The following is a 23,433-nucleotide window of genomic DNA, read 5'->3' on the forward strand; positions in this document are numbered from 1 at the left end:
CTAAATAGCAAGCAAGGGACGGAAGTTACTGCATATCATGGGATTCAGTTAAAGATTTCGACCGAAAACACAGAATGCATAAAGTTAAGAGACTTAGTACAGGTCGTCATGACACACACACTTAAATGCACATATTAACAAATCAGTACACGTCAAGTATCTAATTTTAATGTTTCCATATACTTTTCTTTTCACCATTAATTTGGTGGACACATGTGGCATCATTTCTCCTTCGTCCAAATTTGATACGCAGCACCAATAAGAGACAGTAGTTATGAGTCCATCCACAGTCTTATAGCACTTCATTCTATTTTTATCATAAGACATTTTTAAAGTTTTGATAATTTTTGTATAAAATATTTTATATTTTCTACCAATAATAATTATTTTCATTTATTTATCCCTATTGATTGAGATTATTAATTAATGAGCAGTATTAAAGTGTTTAATGGTAAGCACCCCAAGTGTAAAAAGTTGGTGCCTTATCTATTGAATTGGTTTTCTTAAAATATTCAATTTCCGAACTTCTTTAGGTACTATTTTCTAATTTGATTAGCCCACCACTTTACCTTTTTTAAAGAAATTATCATATACCCAAATTTATGATTGGAGATCACATGACTCATTTTTATATTCCATTTATATCTCAATCTAATTAAAAAACGTCATTGTTCCACCTCGATCATCCCGGTGACCAATTGCATGGCTAGCTCTTTCTCTCAGCCGACCAATGTCCGGGCATGGTCAATTGAGGGACTTAAACAGGCTCATTATCATTGATCGGGTATAATAAGACAAGTTTGGAATCACTTCACCTCACCTGACATGCTGCCAACAGTACACTGCCACGTTGCCTGCAGATTTCATCTACCCTCCTACCAACGCGACAAATTTACCTGACACAAGTTACAAGCCAACTATGCACAGAGTACGTACTTGTCAAATCCGCATAAGATGGGAAAAGCAGTCTTCGATAGACTAGAATGGTCGGTCATGCCAAAATTACCCTCCAAAGCCACATCATTCATCTCAACCACTATAAATAAGGGTTCCCCCAACACGTAACATTATTCATTCATCACTTATCATTGTTCTCTACTTACTTCTTACATATACCAAGCTTTACCTATAACTCTCATATTAACTTGATCGTTGGAGAACATTTTGAAGTACTTTCATCTGTGTGTCCAAGTCAACCTCAATCCATATATCAGCGAAGAAGTCTTGCTTGGACCTTTAGTCCGACCAATTCGATCAACAAAAGAATAGTCACCTTATTAAAAAAATTATAAAAATAGAAAATATTTTGTTTATATTATTTCGTGTAATGTGATTAGTTTGTGACATGAAAATATGAATTTTGAGGACATTTTATTCTTTGTTCCAAATTTACTTAGACATGAATTAACATGTCATTAATCTAGTAGTGTAAAACTCCATTATATGATCAAAAAATTAAATATTCAATTCCTGAGAATAATACTTACTCTGATAATTAGTCATACAACTCAAAAAAATTAGTTTTTTACGGATGACAAGATATACCCTTTTTTTTTTACTTGGACATGATAGTTGAGATTTGCATGTAGAGATAACTGAATTCGGGTGTCACGGAAATCCATGAAAGTGATAGATGGAATATATAGTTGAGTGTTTCACAAATCGAAGGTGAAGAAAAGTAGCCACTTCCATTTGCTCTTATTTCCCATAACACACCTCCACCGTTGATATAACCGCATGCTATTGGACGCACTCTTTTCCAAGAATCTCTATTGGAAAAAGCAGGTCCCACCACCATGGTGGTCCCACACCCACCGTCCCTGTCAAACTCCTTACTCTCTCAACTCTCAACTCTCAACCGTCAACCTTATACAGTGAGTCTAGAAACAGATTAGCTTATACTATACTTTACCTTAAATTAATTAACTCAGTCTTTATAACATATAAGAGTATAAATTTGTTTTGTTAGGCTGTTTTAAAAATTTTCAAGACTAGGATTAGTCTATTTAAAATTCAGGTCTAACCTATTAGTCTATTAAAAATATATTATATATACTATATATAAAGTCAAAATTTGAAATAACCTTTGTCATGGTGTAATTTTCATTTTCTATTTTGCCCTTCACATTATTTAATTTTTACAAAAAACTTATATAATCATAAGCAATCACCACCAATACATTAATTAACCACATATCCCACCTTAAATTAAATATTATCACAAAAACACAAAAAAATATAATATAAAGTATATCAAACACAATAAATGTATTCTAATTCAAAAAAAATGGAATATATAAATATTAAATATATAGTATCACACAATATTAGTTGACAGACACGAAGTGCATGTACACACTGGTACTATATAATCTTAAAACATGTAATGATGTTTCCATTTAAATAGACTAATAAATTTAATTTTAACTACATTTTTTAACCCTAATAATTAAATTATATTTTCGTATAGATTTTATATTAAAATTAACATATAATACTATGAGTGTAAAATATGTGCATTGACATAGTAAAGACTTATACACAATCAATGCATCATCCACCATTCATTTACAATACTCTTATTTAAAAGTCAATGATTATTAAAAAACAATGGTGAATGATATAGTGACATTGTAAAAAACCTTTACATTGTCGGTGTATATATCTTTTTCTATAATATTATTACTTATATTAAAATTGTATAACATAGAACATTATTATTACTTATATTAAAATTATATAATATGAAACATTATTATATAATATAACTAAATAGTCCAATCTGTTAGGCTTAATTAGCCTTTTGGATAGCCTAAAGTCTAACATGTTAAATTAAATAGGTTTTTCAAAAAACTTGAGTTTGATCTATTTACGAAAAAAGTCTGATTTAGTCTAATCTATTATAGGTCATGTAATAGGTCTTTAATAAATAGTTTAGTCTATTTGCATCCTTACTTATTTATTTCTTGCTTTTCTCAAATGGAATTTCTGTACTATATATAATATGATTTTTATATTTTGAATATATTTTATTATTACTTATATATTAATGATATTTAATTCTTAAATAGAAATTATACATTGAATGAAGTCATGGCTCTAAAATACATAAATATTAAATTCAAAATAAAGATTATTTTACATGTTTAGTGAAATAGTGTCTACTTCAATTTTACATATATTTGCTTAATAAACTTAAGAAGTGATAAATTCACCGCTCAAGTTGAAGATCATATGCACAGATGAAATATAACTTGCATAAATTTGCTTAATTATAATTTAAGAAGTTGCTACTAACAACGTACATAAGCTAACACGTGATAATTTTTATTTAATCAAATATTTTATATCTGATTTTCTAAAAATACATTTTTTAATTGTGTTAAATGTTTAATAGAGAGGGTTGTATTGCCCAATTTAAATTAGTCAGCATCCTTGTGATATATGATATATCCTTTTGTACTCTTATTCCGTAGTTAATTAGCTTTAATAATCCTTTTATTTGGTTACATAAAAAATGGAAAGAATTCTTATCATTTTGATAAAAGATAAATAATAAATACACGTTTTCTTCTCGTACCATTTTATTCTTTTGTTAGGTGGGAAGATATAGGTTGCACCATAGATAAAGATAGAGATAGGATGAAAACATATTTTTTAGGTGTTAATAACTTAATATGATGGGATATTAAGTATTAACTTTAACCGTTAAGACTAACAATAAGATATTAATTAAAATAAGTATATCAAAAGTTAAGTTTATTAATTCTTAAAATTATAAATTGGTTATTTTCAAAAAAAAACAGACGGCGTTTTGAAACTTTATCTTTTGTTGGTATAGTGAGGTAAGGTTCGGTTAAATTATAAGAATGACCAAAAAATTAAGAATTTAATTCTTGAGAGCGACATTTATTAAAAAATATAATTGTATACATTAAGAAAAATTAATTTTTTATTCAAAAGGGTGAAAGAATATCCTTAGTATAAAAAAAACTCTAATCTTCCATAGAGTGATTGAGTCTGACAAATAAACGTTTCCTTCTTTTTCTTGGAGTGTAATAAATGTGATATAAACATTCTTTCCTCTTTTGTGGAGTGTAACAAATGTAGCATGCTCTATTCTTGCTTTCTTCTCTTCCTCAAAAGAGAAAAAAAGGTTTCTTTCTTTTTGTTTCAATCTTCCCCCGTCCTTTCAAACAAACCAAAGATGGAACTGACTTGAACAATTTTATTTATTTATCAGTTAAATTAATGACTGTTGGTAAAAAAGAATAAAAGTCATATAAGAACAAAATTTAAAGAACTGTACTGTATCATCTTAAATAATTATGTTAATACCAACAATTAAGCATATTTCCGATTCTTTCCTGTTAAATGAAATTGATTATATAGTCATAATATTTCTCTATATCCTCCATAGCTATTTGATTTGTAATTTTTTGGATTTACTTTTATTTTTAAAAATTGGACTAACTCCACTTGATTTATTTTCTAACTGAAGTTTCTATGATTTCTTCACACATATTCAAATAACATAATATAATATTCTACAATATTTCCTAAGATATGAGTTCTTCTACTTTTTTTCTCTCTAATATATTATTCTTTAATCCTATTTTGCCTAGTATGGCTACTGGTCCATATAACATTCTCATATTTGTTATATTATGATTACTCTATTGTTGACATCTTATACCCCAAATTCGACCCATATAACAACATAAGTCTTGTAGTTATACAATAAATTTTCTCTTAAATTTGAGGGACAACTTTCTATCATGTATAACACCTAAAGTATCTCCATTTTAATTACCACACTTAAATCCTATAAATTACATTTTGACCCAATATATACTTAAACCTCATATATTATGGTATGATATAATCTCCAACTTGATATAATTAATAAATATATATATATATATATATATATATATATATCATTTTTACCTTGACTTATATAAAAGTTATTAGCTTAGAAAATTTGTTTATGCATTTCTACCTTACCATATATTTCTCTCGAATATCCAATAAAATATAATATTATCCAAATAACATACACTCTAAAATCAGTTTTTGGATATGCTTAGTAAATACATCCAAGACCAGTATAAAAAGTTGGAAATTAAAATTAACCTTGATAGTTATATAATAATATTAAAATATTATAGACAAAATATTATACTCTTAGAGTGATTAATTAAAATAAAATATCTTCACTAAATTTATAGTTTTTATAACTTAAAATACTATACTCATTTATTTGAAAATTTTAAAATTCAGACAAGTTAAATAAAAAGTTATAAACACTTATGAGGCTGTTTTGGATTTCAAATGTGATCAGCTTTTTAAAAAGATTTTTGTTATTTGGAGTTGAGATTAAGAAACCTCAAGACAAATATTTTCATTGGAAAATGTAAAGTTAAAGAACTTCAGTCATGTGCTTTTTCAATATATCATAACTTTAAAAGAATTTATGCCATAGTCTCAAAATAAATCATCAAGCTACAAGGTGTTTATCTATTTATATAAGATCTCATTAAATTATCAAAACGACTAAAATATTAAATGTTCAATTCTTAATAATAATACATAGTGTAATAAACACTTATACACTTCTAAAAAATTAGTTCTATATAAAAAAGGTATGGAGATATAGTACCCAAAAAAATAAACCACCACCCATCGAATAATAATGGTTTGTAATTTGTAAGATAAAGGTGTCACCAAAATATTTAATTATAACTTATTCGCCCTTGTCTTCCTCAGCTAGTGACACGTGACATTCATGCATTCTTCTTGACTTGCGTTTCTTAACTCTTAACTAAATCCCACTTGACTGAGATTCTGAATTCGGCATGGTGGTTCAGGTTCTAATTGCCGATTACACGTCTCTATCCTTACCCTACATGTTTAATATATTAAATATATCCAATCCTTTACTTATTTATTAGTATAAGATAATTTATAGTGGTAAAATTTAGAATTATTCATCATATACTATTAGTATCTTTATCGTGCGATATAATATACCTCATCACATGCTATGTATGATCCTAACTAAGATATCCTCTTATTTTATAGTGAAGAATTAATTTATTTTGGAATATGTGATTATTTTTCACAATATTGCTTTCAAGAATTGAACTCTTAATTTTTTTAGTTATCTTAATAATCTAATAGAGTCTTAACCACTTGAATAACACCTTATTGGTAGGGATGGCAAAAAACCCGACCTGTGGGTACCCGTGGAAATACCCATAACGAGTACCTGCAATAATAATAGTTTATAGGCGAGAGCGAGTTTTGTGATACCCACCTCGTAGGTACCCGCATATTTATATATTTAGTTTTTAGTTATATTTTTATATATATTTATTATTATTTTAAGATTATATATCATATACTTTATTATTATTTCATAATAAATTATACAGATTTGACTATGATCATAAATTTATCATATTATTCATGTAACAATTATTTTTACATATTAGTTATTTCAAATTATATAAATATATAATTAAAATTAAAAACTCATTAAGTACTCATAAATACCCAATATCCACACGGGTATCCACAAATATTACAAGTTTGAACACGGGGAAATATTATCCGTGCCCATCTGCAGCTGCCATCCCTACTTACTAGTACATTTCTACTCATATACCATTAAGAAAATAGGATAAAATGTAGACGTATCACTTTCTTAATAATAATTAAATATATAAAGTTGAAAAGGATATAAAAAACACGCATTTACATTTCCTAAAGCTTAAAACAAACATCTCATAGGGCAATGAAATTATAAATTTTTCTTTATATGACACCCACTTAACTAGATGCATGTCAAATTTGCACTAAATTCCACATCTCCTTGTGGGGAGCACACCTCTTATTCTATAATAATTGTTATTTAATGTGTTATAAATTATGAATGGTCCAAAATATAGTTAAAAAATAAATTTTAATTTAATTTTTTTCAACCAACAACAAATATCATAATATATGGAGTGTCACTTATTATAAGACAACATATATATACCCTTTATCCGTTAGTATCTATATGACCTCCCGAAATTTTATAAAACTTCCCACTCCCTTCATGTCTTTTAATGAAATCATTTTGGAAATTTTCATAAAAATTAAGGAAGATCTAAATATTATCAAATTTGCCAATAATTATACCTAGTTTATTAAAATTATCATGATTATGAAATTAAATAATTTTCTTATTCTACTCAAATTCTTTGAGTAAATAAGCATATATTAATGAAATTTTTATTTACGGTGTATAAAACTTTGAAAACGATAAATATAATCAAAATAATAATTTATAAAAAAAGACCGGAGGGAATATTATACATATTTTGTTAAGACAAAAAAATATGGTTTTTATTTTACATTTAGATTGTGTAATTAGCATCTAAACTTTTCATCAGTAGTGAAACAAATAAAAAAATGACAAGAAAGTTTTTTCCTTCAATTTTCTAAGATGGTTGAGGCTGGATTTAAATGTATGATCAGATGTACAAGATTGCTTTTTCTAAGGGGTTTCGTTTTTTCACTCATCTCTTTGGATGACTTTGGACACGTTAACATGCCCTTTCTCAGGAAGTATGAAATTTGTAAGATTAGACAACAAAGTCACTTAGGTGAAGTACAAAATCTGTAGTATTAGATATCAGAGTGCACCTTATTTTTTACTATAATTAATTCTTTTTAGAGTGGATAACTATCCTTCTAAACGAACATTGTTTTTAAGAATCGAACGGTTAACTTTTAGTCTTTCTAGAATTTAGGGTATTTCACCATAATCTAATACCATATCAAAATAATGCATAATTTAATAAAAAATGCTTATTTTTTATCCTTTTAGTAATAATAGTATTTTTATGTCAGCAAGAAATCAATATTCTAACTCCACCTATCTTATGTCGAAAAGTGCTACCTTAGTTAATATCCTCTGAATGTTAATATATATCATTATTGTAAAAATTTGCTTGCACTCCACCAAAACTACTACTAATACAAGTATATAGACAAAGTGAAACACCCAGAAAAAGAAAAGCACAGAAGATTGTTAAATTTCTTGGCTACCTCATTAGTAAGTTACTTCGATTTCAAGCTACGAAGCTTAACCATGGAAAGATATGAGATCGTTAAAGATATAGGGTCAGGGAACTTTGGTGTAGCAAAACTTGTGAGGGAGAAATGGAGTGGTGAGTTCTATGCTGTCAAGTTCATTGAGAGAGGACTCAAGGTTCTATAATCTTTTCAAACTCTGCTCCTCTGTCTCTATATATATATATATTTCTGTTGTTTTTTTAAGTTGTTGATGGAGTTTAATTTCTATTGGTTTTGTAGATTGATGAACATGTGCAAAGGGAGATTATAAATCATAGGTCCTTGAAGCATCCCAATATCATTAGATTTAAAGAGGTAAATTACCCATTTTCAGTTAATTAATTAAGCATTCTGTTTCACCTTCCAACTAAAAACAACTTTAGAACAATGATCCATTCTCTTAAATCATGTCCCCAAAAAACGTCAATAATAATGAAATATTTAAAAAAATTAATTGACATAATATGTTTTCATTGATGCGGGACATGATTTAGGACAACTCCTTTTTGTTCTTCCTATGATGATGTTTTTTCCCCTCTGAACTATTGAAGGAAATCTCTTTCTTTTTATTTTGTTGTCCCATCTTAGAATTTTCATAAAATTTGAAAATGAACTGAACCGGAAAACTCTTCTATTTGATTTCTCAAAATCCTCCTTTTCTGATTTTGATTGCTTATTAAGTCTTAAACCATGAAGATGAAAGAACCATTCATTGCAGGTGTTAGTTACACCAACTCACTTGGCCATAGTCATGGAATATGCTGCTGGGGGAGAATTATTTGAAAGAATATGCAGTGCTGGTAGATTTAGTGAGGATGAGGTATGATTCATCATTTCCTAGATTTGATAAACACAAAGTTCTGATAATTTCATGATAGTGCTTTTGTCTAAATAGCCATTATATTAGTGATGTATTTTTTATAGATTCCAAAACAGTACTAAAGATTGCATGTTCTGTACATTTTGCATTAAATAATGTAGGAGTACTTTTTCTGCTTCAGCAATTTAGACATCATATATAGTGCTTTCTTATTATTATTTCTTTAATTTTATTTTGTACATCACATTCTATATGTTTATACACACCAAAATTTCATAATAAATTGTCCCTTTTGCTTGAATAGGCAAGATATTTCTTCCAACAATTGATCTCTGGGGTCAGCTATTGTCATTCAATGGTACCATTCCTGTCCAATTTGAATCTAGTTTCATTTTCAATGAATTTTTCAATTTCATTCATACATATATATCATTTTCTTGCAGGAAATTTGTCATAGAGATCTTAAGCTAGAAAACACACTTTTAGATGGAAGCTCAGCACCAAGACTAAAAATATGTGACTTTGGTTACTCAAAGGTAAAATAGATTAGCATATCACTTAATAGTTTCCTTTAACAAGTTTCAGATTCTGATTAGTCCCTTTTACAAATTCTTATTCCCTTTTTTTCTTCAGTCATCTGTTTTGCACTCCCAACCCAAATCTACTGTAGGAACCCCTGCCTATATTGCACCAGAGGTCTTATCAAGAAGAGAATATGATGGAAAGGTAATTTTATTATTCTAACATTTTCATTTTAAATCACCATTTAACATTATGCATCAGCCCCATTAATCATTCATATGTTAACTATCAGCGATTCTTCAACAAAACTAATACACGTGCCTCATGTACTTAATGACTAATAGTTTTTATATATTACTCTTAAATTATGCAAGTGGGGTTATACTAATTTGGAGATAATATATGGCCACCAATATGTTCTTATCCTTGAGAGCATGATTAGGTTGCAGATGTTTGGTCTTGTGGGGTGACATTATATGTGATGTTGGTTGGGGCTTATCCTTTTGAAGATCCAGAAGACCCTAAAAACTTCAGAAAAACACTTCAGGTTAGTTAGTTGAACAAACAAAAAATGCCCAAGCTAGATAGACATAACTAAACTTGCAAATTATTAATTTGTTTTGGATAATTTTGACAGCGAATTCTTAGTGTCCATTATTCTATTCCAGACTATGTTCGTGTCACTAAAGAGTGTTGGCACCTACTATCTCGAATATTTATTGCCAACCCAGAGAAGGTAAAGTTAATAATTACTTGTGTTTGTTACATAAGTTTTTTTTGTATAAGATGCATTGTTAGGGTAAATATTTATATACACTTTGTATATTATTTATTATTCATTTGTATTATTTTTTTTGAATAATCAATGATGATTAAATATGAATGATGGATAATGCATTGACAATGTATAAATTTTTATACTACCAATGAATACATTTTTTCTTCCTTTTAAAATCAATTTTTATTAGAATACTAGAAACTTAACTGATCCTTGATATAAATACTAGGACCAAAGTTATATTGTACTCTATTAATTTCAATAATGTTAACTTTGTGTTCTATATTTATATATATTCATGTAGAGAATTACAATACCAGAGATTAAAATGCACCCATGGTTCCTAAAGAACTTGCCATTGGAATTTATGGTAGAGGGAGAAGGAGGGTTGCAAAATGATGATATCATAAATGAAAATGATTCAGCTCAAAGTATAGAAGAAATATTGTCCATAATTCAAGAGGGTAGGAAGGTAGGTGAGGGCCCAAATCTTTGTGGACAATTTGTTGGAGGGAGCATGGATCTTGATGATCTTGATGCAGATGCTGACATAGATGATGTTGAAACAAGTGGTGATTTTGTATGTGCATTGTGACCAATTTTCTTTGAAAGTAGTTTGATATAAGATGTTTCTTTTTAACCCTTAATTTGTAGGGAATCAAAACCTTTCTTCAATGGTTTTTAATTTTAACTTAGGATGTAAGTGGCTTGTCTTGATCTATGGCTAAGTGGGGGAATATTGGGATAGTACTGATATCTTGCTTTTTAATGCTTGCGCACTTTAACATATTTTATGATATGATTTTCTTAAATGATATTATATTATACATTGGTTTTCTGTCAGCACACCCACTTGCTTTCGGAATGATATCTCCTATCCAAAAAACGTAGTACCATTCCATATGCTACCTATTTATAATTAATTAAAAAAATATTTAAGTAAATAATATATTTTTTTTGACTAATAACAAGTAGTAATTCATGAAATAATTTATTTATTAGGAGAAAAGATGTGTCCCCGTTGTTTCTATTAATGGCTGTGTCGTGTTTCTGTTACGATGTAGTATTTGTTTTATCGTGTTTAGATAACAAAAAAATTAATAATTGGGAACATTTATGTTGGTGATGCCTGCACTGCACGTTGCTGGCCACTACTAATTTCGAATTTAAAGTGGGTATTGGTAGTTGCTATTTCTTATCGGAAAGAACAATATCTGAATTCTGAGATCAAAGTTTATCTTTGCTATAGTTGAATTGAGGTGCGTGCATTCATTTATTTTTTTGTGAGAACCGGATGGTCCGAGCGGTTCAACCACTAACCGGACTTGAAAACAACTTTGGTTTGCAGGAGTTAGACAGCTTTGAATTAATGTTGGTTTGACCGTGTTAAATCCGGTTAAATTGAAATAAGTCAGGATTAAAACTGAATGATTTACTTAAAATTTTAAATAATAGAACATTACTCTAATCTTTTGTTTTACTCTAATCCAAAAAATATAGAGAGATTTTTACTTTAATATAATTATACAAAGTTTGTCATTTATATATAATTATATATTTATAAATAAAAATTATTAATTATATAAACAATCCTCCAGTCTAACGGAATGGTTTAATCATTTAAACTGGTTAAATTTAATACGAAATATCTTCCAGTTTAGACTCTATTTATTTGATATATATATATTTCTTTTCTGGTTGAGTTTGGCCTTGTGTATAGAAAAACTTAAGTTGAGGAATTACCTCAATTGTAGTATGGATTTTCCTGTCTTAAATATGATTCTTCCAAAAAATATAGACGTGGCTGAAAAATCAACTAAATAGTAATGACATGCATTTAAAAATTAAAATAACAATCACTAATGAGTTAGTTCAATGATATAAAGTATTGTTGTATATTCTAAGAGCGACAATTCCAAACAAGATACCACAATTTTATAGCTTTTGATCTAACATTCATGTTATGTGAAAGAGTAATGATATATTATTTTACTAAATTTTTCTACTACTTTTCCTACCTACAAGTGACATATGTTAGGAAGTGATATTTTATTTGTTAATAATTAATTTACAAATAAAATATATTACTTTCTCGTGAGTAAAAAAATTAGTAAGAGTAGAAACATATTAAGTTAGACTTTATGTTAATTCTCAAGATAATATGATATATTGTAATGGCAATCATCCTTATTTTTTCCACAACCAATAGAGAATTACAAAACTGGCAAAAACTATGAATATTAGTAAGAAGAACAAAAAAAAAATACATAATAATGAGTGTGTGATTTGGTCATACAACTATTTTCTAATTTTAAAAACACTTGTGACCTATTATACAAATACTTATATGTGATCTATCCCATGCATATGTGCCGTATGTCATACACTTATTAAATTTGTCGTATGGAGACGAAGGAAAATCATTTGTCACATTTAATGACCCGTCTAATTAATTTTTTTTAAGACAAATGATGTCTATGTTAGGAAGAGGATAACATGCGCACGAAATGATTGTCGAACTAAAATGGGTGGAATAATGGTTGAGTTTTTACGATAAAAATGGGATCTTAATTTCCAAGAGTGTGGTAAACTCATTTAGTGATATGAGATTAAGTTAGATTTAAAAAAGACAAAAAGATTAATGAATCAATTATTGTGATAGATACACACCCCACCCAAAGGTGATGGTGATACCTTAACAAAATAAACTCACGTAGGTGCAGCAGTCTCTAGCCATCATGCTAGTTTAGTTTGGTCCGGGCTTATTTTTTCTTACTCTGGGCCTTCATGGATAAATAGAAAGACCCCAACCACTGAAAAACCCTACCCAAATAGAAAAGAGAGCGTAATTTGGCGCCGTGTTTGTTTAACAAAGATACAGTTTCTGAAAGTTACAGATACAGTTACATCAAAGCAGAAGAAGAACAAAAGCGTTATGGGGAGAGGAGGTAAATCTCGCACTCAGAGAAAACATTTCCGTCAAAGCAGAGAAAACGTATGGAAGCGTTCTAAAATTGATCCCAATTCCAATCCAAATGATGAAAACCGAACCCAAACCAATTCCAATCCCAATCCATGGACTCCATTCGCTACCGAAAACCCTTCTTTCGATCACTATTACAAAGAACAACATATAGTAAACGAGCAAGAGTGGGAACAATTCGTAACGGTTCTCAGAACTTCGTTACCTGCTTCATTTCGAATCAATTCAAGGTAACTAACTATTTATTAATTGTTGTTTTTTCTCATTGATATGAGTTTCCATTTTTTTGAGTTTGAATTCGTTGTTGTTTGGTGATTTCAGTACGCAGTTCGCTGATGACATTCGTTCACAGCTAGAGAATGATTTCGCGCATTCTCTTCGCGATGAGGTTGCCGAAGGAGGTGAGACTGAGGCTATTAGGCCTTTGCCTTGGTACCCTGGGAATTTTGCTTGGCATTCCAATTTTTCGCGAATGCAACTCAGGAAGAATCAAACACTTGCGAGGTAATTAAATTCCGTGATGCCTATGAGCACATGCTATTAATAGAATTAGAACCATATTCGGAATCTATCATGTTATCTCGGGAAGGATTACATAAGTTCAGAAACTCAGATGTACTATTTTCTCACCATAATAAATGTGTTTTGGAGAAAAATTGGATGGTAGGATAATCTATCATATAAATTTGGTGACATTGTGACTTGGTTCCTTCTTTGGACTTTTTATAACATTTTTAGTCACTCCTTCACCGGAAGACTTCTATACCGTGGACAGATCATAAATCATGTGATTTCAAGGTTATTATAAGAATCAAACATTTCTAATGAGTTGACAGTACATAGGCACTAAGAATACTCACAATTAAATTCTTAATTGATTGTGATATGTACTCATATACACTACACTAGTATAAAATTTGGCTTTGCATTTACCATCCTTATGTATTCTCAATTTTTTTCTCCCTTCCTGTGCTATCTTATTATATTGACATTATGATAGCGCATTGTGATGTTGTGTGATTCATTTTACCGACCCCACCTATTGGATATAAGGCTTGGTTGTAGTTGTAATTGCAGTTGTTATTGTTATTTGATTGATCTGTCATATTGGGAGCATGATAAACTTGGGCGCCGTACATGACTATAAATGTTTTTGGGACAAACCAAGACACATATCTAAAATTAAATAACATTTTAACACCATCTAGTTCTTAGTTTTATGGTTCTTTGGAATTTCGTGAATTTTGCTGGTGTTGTGTACACCTACCTGTTCATGTCTTTATCTTTATCATTGAAAAAACTTCTCTAAAATCAGCTTATTTGTAAAGTGAGCAAATAATGTATATTCATTGTTGTTTTAATCTAAAGTACTGTGATCCTAATTCCTACCCTACTAATCTAAAGTACCAGCGACCTCGATCCTAACCATCATCATTATGTAATATATCAGAATGCATGAACATGATATGGTCAAACAATTAATTGAAATGTGTAAAGCACATTATTTAGTTGTTATGACTGATATGACATTTCTCCCTCTTCTTATGTTAATCTTGTAGGTTCCATGAATTCTTGAAGCTAGAAAATGAAATTGGAAATATTACAAGGCAAGAAGCTGTCAGTATGGTGAGCCACTTTACATACTCTTTCAATCTTAATAATCATACAAAATGATTTTCTCCCATTCTAGAATTCTGAATCCTTTTGTGCCTGGAGGTTACTTGTGCTAACCTTTTTAGAATCTGCCTTATGTCACCATGACTCAGTCTAATGGCTGTTTGCGTTATAGGTGCCTCCCCTCTTCTTGGATGTGCACTCAGATCATTTTGTACTTGACAGTAAGCAACTTCTAGTGCACAAAGTACTTTTAGTTTTACTAGATGTTATTTGGTTTGCTTATTAGGTATGCATACTTTGGTGTTTCTAACTATTTTCCTTTTCCGTGCTTCTGTTCAGTGTGTGCGGCACCAGGTTCAAAAACATTCCAGTTGCTAGAGACTATACACCAATCAACTAAAGCAGGATCGCTACCTGATGGAATGGTTTGTGTTGTTCTAATTACACGTGTATTTCCATGTCTTTCTCCTTTCTTAATCTCCATCATGTATTAATGGTTTACATCTTATATGCTTTTTTGGACTGAACATTCTCCCAACTTTAAGCTGTCCTGATTCTGCAAGCTGCATATGCAAAGTTTATTGATCATTGTTTTTTTCCATGAATAGGTTATAGCAAATGATCTTGATGTCCAAAGATGTAATCTTCTCATCCACCAAACAAAAAGGATGTGCACAGCCAACCTAATTGTCACTAATCATGAAGCGCAGAACTTCCCAGGATGCCGTCTAAATAGGAATCGCGAAAGGATCGAACCAGATCGGCATATTGACCAACTGTTATTTGACCGTGTTTTGTGTGATGTCCCATGCAGCGGAGACGGTACTCTTCGTAAGGCACCTGATCTTTGGAGGAAATGGTAGCCTTTTCTTCCTTCCAGTTTTGTCTTTTCCTTTTCTTTTTAACCATCATATTTCTTTTTGTTATTGGTTGACTTATTTTTTTGCAGGAACTCGGGGATGGGACAAGGGCTTCACAGCCTACAAGTTCTGATTGCTATGCGAGGTATTTTTTTGACGATTTTCTATGTTTCAAGGCATGCTAGTGTTGGGCTTGTGTTAGTGTTTCCTTCTCACATGTGGTTATTGTACATTTGTGCTTAAGTTTACTCCTTTTCAAGTAGAAGATTGGTGACTAGATAGCTTAAGCATTGTTAATTATTGTTTTAATGAGCCAAGCTGCATACACATAAATTTAATTCAAACAGACTTATTTGGCATTAGCAATTAACTTTAGTTGCAAAAAGCTCGACGTGACTTGAGGGGCTTTATCTTTTTGTTTAGGTTTAACAATACCATTGAAACTTTTTGTGCTTCTGGATTAAGTTTGCTTTTAAAATTATTGTTTTATGCATCTTTCCTATATCTTTGATATGGAACATATTCACTTGCATGTTTTTGAGCTTGAAGCACTGAAGAACAAGGGTAGTAATTTTTAAATGTATCCTGTTTATTGTATCCTTTAGAGATGAAGATGTTCTTTACACCTGGGAATAATTTTGTATTATGTACTTTAAACTGGCTTCCTCGTTTTCCCTTCGTTTTATTTATAGAAAAAAGGTTACCTGGGTTGATGACTGCTTCTGTTTGTTGTCTTCACTGGATATAAAAGAACTAGGGTTTGTGAGAATTTAATTGTAAGATGATTTTTGAGATCTCCGTGGATATGTTGATTTTCTCAGGCTTATCGTTACTCAAAATTGGTGGAAGGATGGTTTATTCAACCTGCTCAATGAATCCTATCGAGAATGAAGCCGTGGTTGCAGAGGTAACCAAGTCTTTGGCTTCTGTGTACTTATGTTTGCTGCAGCCGTGCTATGCAGCCTGTCTAGTAGTGGGCTTTCCCATGCAGTACTTAGATATCTAGAGATCTAATGACTAATTGGTATCTGAATCTGTGTATTCCTCTGATGCAATTATTTCCTTCAATACCTAGTTTAGTTATATTATAGATCATTTGATTGATGCTCTAGATATATAGCATTTTATAACATTGTCTGTAAAATATGGATGTGTTGATTTATATCAGTAAAAGCAGAAGTACTACATCAAGAGACTGAATAAGTTAGTGAATATGAAAGCTTAACATCAATAATATGTAGCCGATAAACCTGTCTAATAAATAATTGGGAACTTTCCCCTAATGTTCAATGCTTTGATCTTGGTATCTTTCACAAAATTCATTTTAAGGTTTCATTTATTGATATTAACATTGTTTATTGTTCATTCAGTTTCTGTAGGGTCGTGACTGTTTTTCTCTCAAAATGTTGCAGGTTTTGCGTAGGTGTGGAGGGTCTGTTGAACTAGTTGACGTCTCTAGTGAGCTTCCCCAACTTATTCGTCGGCCAGGTCTTAAGAGCTGGAAGGTTTGTGTCTTCTGCCACCAATTGACATTTATTTCCTTGAGACAAGACATCTGAGTTTCAAAGATAATACAAGCAATATTAAAAAACAAAGATCTTGTCTTACCCACACACAGCAGAGTTTAGTAAGCATATGTGATTTTTTTGAACTCTAGAAGACCGTCCTTGTGATGTGACAACCTGGAGATTTTTCGAAGGAAAATTTTGGGTGGTTTAGGTAGCCTTCTTAGTTCCCTTTGCTTTCCCCTCTGGGTGATGATCAGTGTTCCAATAAATCACACTTTCCTTAGGAAAACCATTGTACAACCAGTTGTCTATCTCTTCCAATTCCAATTCCAATTCTTGACACTGCTTGGTTGAAAGTTATGTTTCATAAGTTATAGCCTTAGGTGTTATTACTTGCTATTTGATGGACTTGGAATATTATTCAGATTAGCTTTTGTTTGGAATGTGTCTGGTAGTAAATTCTTTCAAATCAAATTTCTGTTACACGACCAGTTGCTATGGTAAAATCAGGTTTCAAACTCTGAAAAAAATTGTATGTTTATCCAACTTGAACATGGATTCCAGCAGAAGCTGTTGGGTTGTTCTGCATGTGATTCAGTTTGTGGCTTTAGAGTAGAGTGGATTAAGTTTGTTTTAAATGATTACGATTTTGGAGATGCAGGTATATGACAAAGGCACATGGTTAGTCTCTTGCAAAGATGTGCCTAAGTTCCGTAGAAGTGTAATTCTTCCTGGTATGTTTCCTTCTGGTGGAAGCTATCAGGACCTTGTTGACAGTAATGGTAATGCTGATATGGGAGAAGACATTAGTGTTTGTCCCAATGGACATTCTGAAGATGGTTTACAAGCAGTTGAGAATCCCGCGAATCATCAGTCTGCTGAGGAATTTACTGATTTCCCCATAGAGCATTGCATGAGGATAGTGCCTCATGATCAGAACACCGGAGCCTTCTTTATTGCTGTACTGCAAAAAGTTGCTCCTCTGCCAGGTAGCTTCCCTTATGATTAATTTATGAACATTTGTTTCTATCTCAGATTCTGTTTGAAGATAGTAAAAGTTCTGGATATTTGAAATTACTGCACTTTGAAGATGTCATATCTACCTTTTTTATGTTCATTGCGATAGTAAGTTTTTGATTGCTTTTTTGCAGCAATTCAGGAAAAATCCAAAATGGAAATTGTTGAGCAATATGTAGAACCAGTAAATCAGAGTCCTGAGGATGGACAAGCACTGCAGATTAATTCATCAGAAAGTGCACTTGAAGAAATCTCCAATGCAGTTTCAGAGGAAAATGTAAATGCCAATGAAAAAAATACAGAAGATTTAGAAGTTAGTCCTGCTGAAGAACAGGATTCCAAGGAAACCAAAGAGCCCCCTAGTATAGAAAATGTGGAAAAGAAGGTTCCAGCCAAAAGAAAGCTACAGATTCAAGGCAAATGGAGAGGTGTTGACCCTGTTGTCTTTTTCAAAGATGAAGCAATTATTAATAGTATAAGGGCATTTTATGGCATCAGTGAGCAGTTTCCATTGGATGGTCACCTAGTTACAAGAAACAATGATGCAGGTCATGTGAAAAGAATTTACTATGTCTCCAAGTCAGTAAAGGATGTTGTTAAGTTGAACTTCTCTGTTGGGCAACAACTTAAAATAACTTCTGTTGGACTGAAGATGTTTGTAAGTATTTTCTCAATTGAGAGACTTTCTGCCTAAGATTATTATTTTATGTCGTTGTTTTCTTTATCATTCACACCCCTTATTTTAAATATAAGTAACAAGTGGAAGTAATAATAATTGTACCATTAGAAAACGCCTAAGGGCAGAGGCAGGTTGGTAATGGTGAAGGTGCAGAATATATACAGGCATGAGAGACAGATTTAGTTGGAGTTTGGTCATTTCTTCATGAGTTGTATCATAAATTTTTCAGTACTAAGTTGTTTTTATTTCTGGTTTCATCAATTCAATGTTTTTTATTCCTGGTTTAATTGACTCAATCTTGAAATACTTGTTGAATTCTATTGGATATGAACTATAGTCAACTACTGTGGTTTGATTTTGACATGATAATTGTAAGTACATAAATACTTCAATCACAACCTTTTTACAAACGTAATTTCTTTGCATTTCATTTTAAAACTTCACAAGTTGATGCATGCCACAAGTTATTGTTAAATAAATAATTAGTATGACATGCTATAGATTGTCCGAACTTGTGTCGTCCATGCCACTTGTAGCTTTGTAGACTTATCCTTTGTAGTAAGAAATATTTGTTGTCGTTGACTGTCAGTGAGAAATGTGGTTTTTGATTTGTTGTTATGACTTGTGAATAATTGGAGTGAAATATACCTGACCTCATTTTATAGGAAAGACAATCAGCGCGAGAAGGTAGCGATGCACCTTGTGCTTTCAGGATTTCATCTGAAGGATTGCCCCTTATTCTCCCATACATGACCAAACAGATTTTACATGCATCTCCGGAAGACTTCAAGCGTCTTCTACAGGATAAAGATGTAAAGTTTGCAGATTTTGCTGATCCTGAGCTTGGTGAGAAGGCTGCAAACCTAATGCCAGGCTGTTGTGTGGTTATTCTAGATAGAGGTATGTATCACCATTTTGATGAAAAAGTTAAGAATACAGACTCAAATCCATCCCGGAAAAAAAAGACATGTTTGGTTTCTGAAAAATGAAAATCCTAACTTGGGTTCCAAAAATCTCAAATGTGGGTCAAGATAGTCCTTGATAAGATCTGAAGTACTCTGAAATTTATTTTGAAAGGGACAAATTTAGCCGTCATTTGAGTCAATAGGATCAAGTGTGTTTCGGTGGTTTCAACGGAACCAATTTGGTCTTCACAACTTTATACATTAATGTTATTGATGCATATGTGAAATGACCTTTTCCTTTTTGTGCAGGGAACAGATCAGCTACAGAGTCCCACAAAGTGGATGAGTCGACGATAGCCATTGGATGCTGGAGGGGTAGGGCAAGATTGACAGTGATGGTTACTGCAATGGACTGTCAAGAACTTCTTCAAAGGCTTTTAATACGTCTAGACCCAGAAAAAGGTTCTTCCGTGCCTGTGGACTGTTCCTCTTAATAATGTGGGAGGTGATGAAGTACAGCGTGTACTGGAGATCAATGGTAAATATGATGATGATGTGAAAGCTGCATTGAGTTGAAAGGGACTGGTTAACAGATATTTAAGCTATTGCGTTTACAGAAATGGCAACTTTTTCCTTCACCATGATACATTGGTGATGGGATTGCTTGTTTTGGTTAACCTCGTCATCATGTTTCTAGAACAAAGTCCCATGTTGGTTCATATTTGTATTGAGATATTCTTTAGCTTTGAAAGGTTTGTTCATTATTTCTGGGAAGCTCTAATGCTGTAGAGATTAGGGACAATTTGATATGCACCATAAATCTATTTATATCAACGGATGATCCATCCGTGTAGGTTTGATCAGTGATTTTTTTGGTGTTGGTAGAATTGTACATGGATAAGCTTTTCAACATGAGAAATGGCTATCAATTCAAAATTTCAAACCATTAAAAGCTATTTTCAAATCTTTTGGACAAAAGTTTAAAGTGCACCTAGGTCGAGTATATAAGTCCACAATTATTTTGATATACGCTCCTTGTTGAAGGAGACTATTTACATGTTAATATCTTAAGAATGATGATTTGATAATAATACAATGTAATGCCAATCTTGTTTAGCCTTTGTATCTTGTCTCTAAAGTTTAAAAGAAACATCAGAATGAGTACGTGTCATGGCATTTTCACATGGAAAAAGGTTACAGGTAGTCAGGTGCAATCTATTTAACTGTAACGTTGATGGAAATCGCACCAAGCAATTTGTATCTATACCATTCAAGCAAATCGTAAACCAAATGTATAAAATGAAATTCCGCAATAAAAATTGGTAATAGGAAACATTGAACCATGAAATTTGCCAACTTGAAACAAAAATTATAAATGACTCAGGATGCCTGACAACACATACTCTTCTTAGTAGAGATTTCCTGAGCAGGGCCTGGAATAACAATATTCTTTCCGGACATAGATGCAGGGTTCCCATTTCCCTGACTTTCATCTGCAGCTAGGTTCTTCTTGTTTACAATGTTGTAGATTTCTGTCAAGACAGTTGTGAAGGCTGTTTCGACATTAGTTGCGACCAGTGCTGAGGTCTCTAAGAAAAATAGCCCTTCTTTCTCAGCAAACTCTTTTGCATCTTCAGCCGGAACATCATGCTGGCTCTCCAGATCACATTTGTTTCCTATAAGAATGATGACTATGTTCTTGTCAGCATTGATACGCAGTTCTTCAAGCCATCGAGGTATATGATCAAAGGTCTGCCGTTTCGTGATGTCGTAGACCAGCATTGCCCCTACAGCACCCCGATAATACGCACTTGTAATTGCTCTGTATCTGTACAGTAAATCGTTTCGATATATTAGTGTAAACATCAATATCACTTCTTTTAAAAGCTTAATATAATGGAGAATAGTAGTATAGTTGAAAATAGGGAAAAGAATGATCCAGAATGAGATTCAATGTCTCTGACCACTTAGAAACTCATATCTCTCATTTTTCTAAAGGGTGAAAATAGATTACATCAAACTAATTAACCTGTGCAGTTAATGAAAACCTTGAACACATAGTCTTTCTTCTATGCTATAGATTATATTCAAGGTGTGCGGTGTGCCAACTATAGTGCAATAATAACCAGAATATAAACTATTCCAAGGATACAGAGGTTTTCTCGTTTTCTGATATATGCCAGAGAATCGACTCAATAGATTTTCTATATTATGTTTTGCTCTTTTTACTGAAGTATTCCAATTACCATAGACATTGCAATGATACTAATCTCTTGAGCACTGTTATGAATTGTTAAGCTCTCCCAACAATTACCTCGCCATGGTTAAAAAAAAATCTGTATAATTGGTACCAGCTATAATGACATGTAGATATACAATATCATTTTGAGTTGAGTTTTAGAGGGGAAGTAAAGAAGATGGAAGGCTTTGAAGCCATCTCACCAGTGTATTCCATGATTATCAAGTTTTCATTCCCCTCCAAAACTCAACTCGCAAACGTATACCACTTTCAAGTAGAGAGAAATTAGTTTTGACTATCATGGTGTCATGCAAATTACCATCTAGCTTATTTTTTGTAACTAACTCCTATGTATAACTACTAGCATAATTAACAATAAAAATGAATGCTTTATAAACAAAAACTTAATTTCTTTAACATCCAACATTTCATTATCAGCAAAATATATCAGTTTAGCTAACATATCATAAATCTACTCAAACTACACTATCATTAGCCACCATAGCCATATCATGCTAAAGTTATAACTGTTTTCATGAAAATAACAAACATATATGAAAAAAAATATGATTTTTAATAAAGTTTAGAATACTAACCGTTCTTGGCCTGCGGTGTCCCAGATCTGAGCTTTAACACTCTTGTGATCTATAATCAAAGTTCGTGTCTGGAATTCAACTCCAATAGTTGACTTAGAATCTAATATGAACTCATTCCTTAAAAACCTTGCTAATATTTGTGACTTCCCCACTACAGAGTCACCTATTAACACCACTTTGAATACATAATCTATATTCTGATAACTGTTGAAGAATTAGTTGTAATTCAGTTTGTGTAATTCAATTACTTTAGTTTTGTAAATCAGTTTATATAGTTTTACTATTTTTAGATGATAGTTAGTTGGCATTGGCTATAAATAGAAACATTACTCTTCCATGTACTTACTTTAACATCAATACCAAATACATCTTTCTCATCTATCTCTTATTTTTTCTCAACTAACACTACTCTTCTTTTTCACTTTCAATCTCATTTCCATACTCTGCTAATTCACTGCACTTGAGGTGCATTCTGTTTTTCTCACTAATTTCAACAGTGGTATCAAGAGCAAGGTTGAAGGAGGTGCTCTGTGTGAATCATCTCTTCAAAAAGGTGGATTTGTGGACGTGAAGAAGAAGTTGAATTCTGTGTGAATTCACGAAGATCTTGTAGTGCAGAAAAGGGTGTAGGTGTAGAATGTCAAATGGTCATAGGTTTGCTATGAACTTGCCAATCTTGGATGGCAAGAACTTTGATAGATGGAGAAGCCAAATGAAAGCAATCTTTGGCTTTCAAGAAGTATATGAGATTGTGCAATTTGGATTTCAAGAAATTGGTGACT

General features: G+C 31.5%; 3 protein-coding genes across 4 annotated transcripts; 2 read left to right on the forward strand and 1 right to left on the reverse strand.

The window, feature by feature from the left end:
- On the forward strand, positions 8,011–11,036 carry LOC109361166 (serine/threonine-protein kinase SAPK2-like). Of its 2 annotated transcripts, none has more exons than XM_019606527.1 (9): positions 8,011–8,263; positions 8,368–8,442; positions 8,846–8,947; positions 9,252–9,305; positions 9,391–9,483; positions 9,581–9,673; positions 9,912–10,016; positions 10,138–10,205; positions 10,552–11,036. In XM_019606527.1, the coding sequence occupies exons 1-9, from the start codon at positions 8,144–8,146 to the stop codon at positions 10,592–10,594; spliced, it is 753 nt and encodes a 250-aa protein (XP_019462072.1). In that variant the 5' UTR covers positions 8,011–8,143; the 3' UTR covers positions 10,595–11,036. The 2 variants fall into 2 exon arrangements, with proteins under 2 accessions (XP_019462072.1, XP_019462064.1); XM_019606519.1 differs by having other exon boundaries at positions 8,015–8,263; positions 10,107–10,205.
- Positions 13,066–20,630, forward strand: LOC109361180 (tRNA (cytosine(34)-C(5))-methyltransferase-like). Its single transcript, XM_019606540.1, has 13 exons — positions 13,066–13,460; positions 13,552–13,734; positions 14,790–14,856; positions 15,020–15,068; positions 15,187–15,272; positions 15,456–15,706; positions 15,797–15,852; positions 16,529–16,614; positions 17,120–17,212; positions 17,877–18,204; positions 18,367–18,890; positions 19,577–19,811; positions 20,126–20,630. Exons 1-13 carry the CDS (start codon positions 13,183–13,185, stop codon positions 20,308–20,310), a joined length of 2,421 nt encoding a protein of 806 aa, XP_019462085.1. The 5' UTR covers positions 13,066–13,182; the 3' UTR covers positions 20,311–20,630.
- Positions 20,450–23,122, reverse strand: LOC109336705 (ras-related protein Rab11A-like). Its single transcript, XM_019573503.1, has 3 exons — positions 23,061–23,122; positions 22,652–22,855; positions 20,450–21,644 (listed from the first exon to the last, which is right to left on the reverse strand). The coding sequence occupies exons 1-3, from the start codon at positions 23,120–23,122 to the stop codon at positions 21,197–21,199; spliced, it is 714 nt and encodes a 237-aa protein (XP_019429048.1). The 3' UTR covers positions 20,450–21,196.

Source organism: Lupinus angustifolius, chromosome LG01 (assembly GCF_001865875.1).
Source record: "Lupinus angustifolius cultivar Tanjil chromosome LG01, LupAngTanjil_v1.0, whole genome shotgun sequence".
Lineage (NCBI taxonomy): Eukaryota > Viridiplantae > Streptophyta > Magnoliopsida > Fabales > Fabaceae > Lupinus > Lupinus angustifolius.

What these genes read in the sequence shown, in the direction of transcription:
- LOC109361166 (XM_019606519.1), top strand. Translation starts at nt 8,144, where the DNA reads ATGGAAAGATATGAGATCGTTAAAGATATAGGGTCAGGGAACTTTGGT. An exon ending in GTGACTTTGGTTACTCAAAG is followed by an intron (nt 9,484 to 9,580) that starts GTAAAATAGATT and finishes TTTTTTCTTCAG; the next exon opens with TCATCTGTTTTGCACTCCCA. An exon ending in GAAGAGAATATGATGGAAAG is followed by an intron (nt 9,674 to 9,911) that starts GTAATTTTATTA and finishes GAGCATGATTAG; the next exon opens with GTTGCAGATGTTTGGTCTTG.
- LOC109336705 (XM_019573503.1), bottom strand. Translation starts at nt 23,122, where the DNA reads ATGCACCTCAAGTGCAGTGAATTAGCAGAGTATGGAAATGAGATTGAA. An exon ending in ATTGAAAGTGAAAAAGAAGA is followed by an intron (nt 22,856 to 23,060) that starts GTAGTGTTAGTT and finishes ATTCTTCAACAG; the next exon opens with TTATCAGAATATAGATTATG. An exon ending in GACACCGCAGGCCAAGAACG is followed by an intron (nt 21,645 to 22,651) that starts GTTAGTATTCTA and finishes TTTACTGTACAG; the next exon opens with ATACAGAGCAATTACAAGTG.
- LOC109361180 (XM_019606540.1), top strand. Translation starts at nt 13,183, where the DNA reads ATGGGGAGAGGAGGTAAATCTCGCACTCAGAGAAAACATTTCCGTCAA. An exon ending in TCATTTCGAATCAATTCAAG is followed by an intron (nt 13,461 to 13,551) that starts GTAACTAACTAT and finishes TGGTGATTTCAG; the next exon opens with TACGCAGTTCGCTGATGACA. An exon ending in GATCGCTACCTGATGGAATG is followed by an intron (nt 15,273 to 15,455) that starts GTTTGTGTTGTT and finishes TTCCATGAATAG; the next exon opens with GTTATAGCAAATGATCTTGA.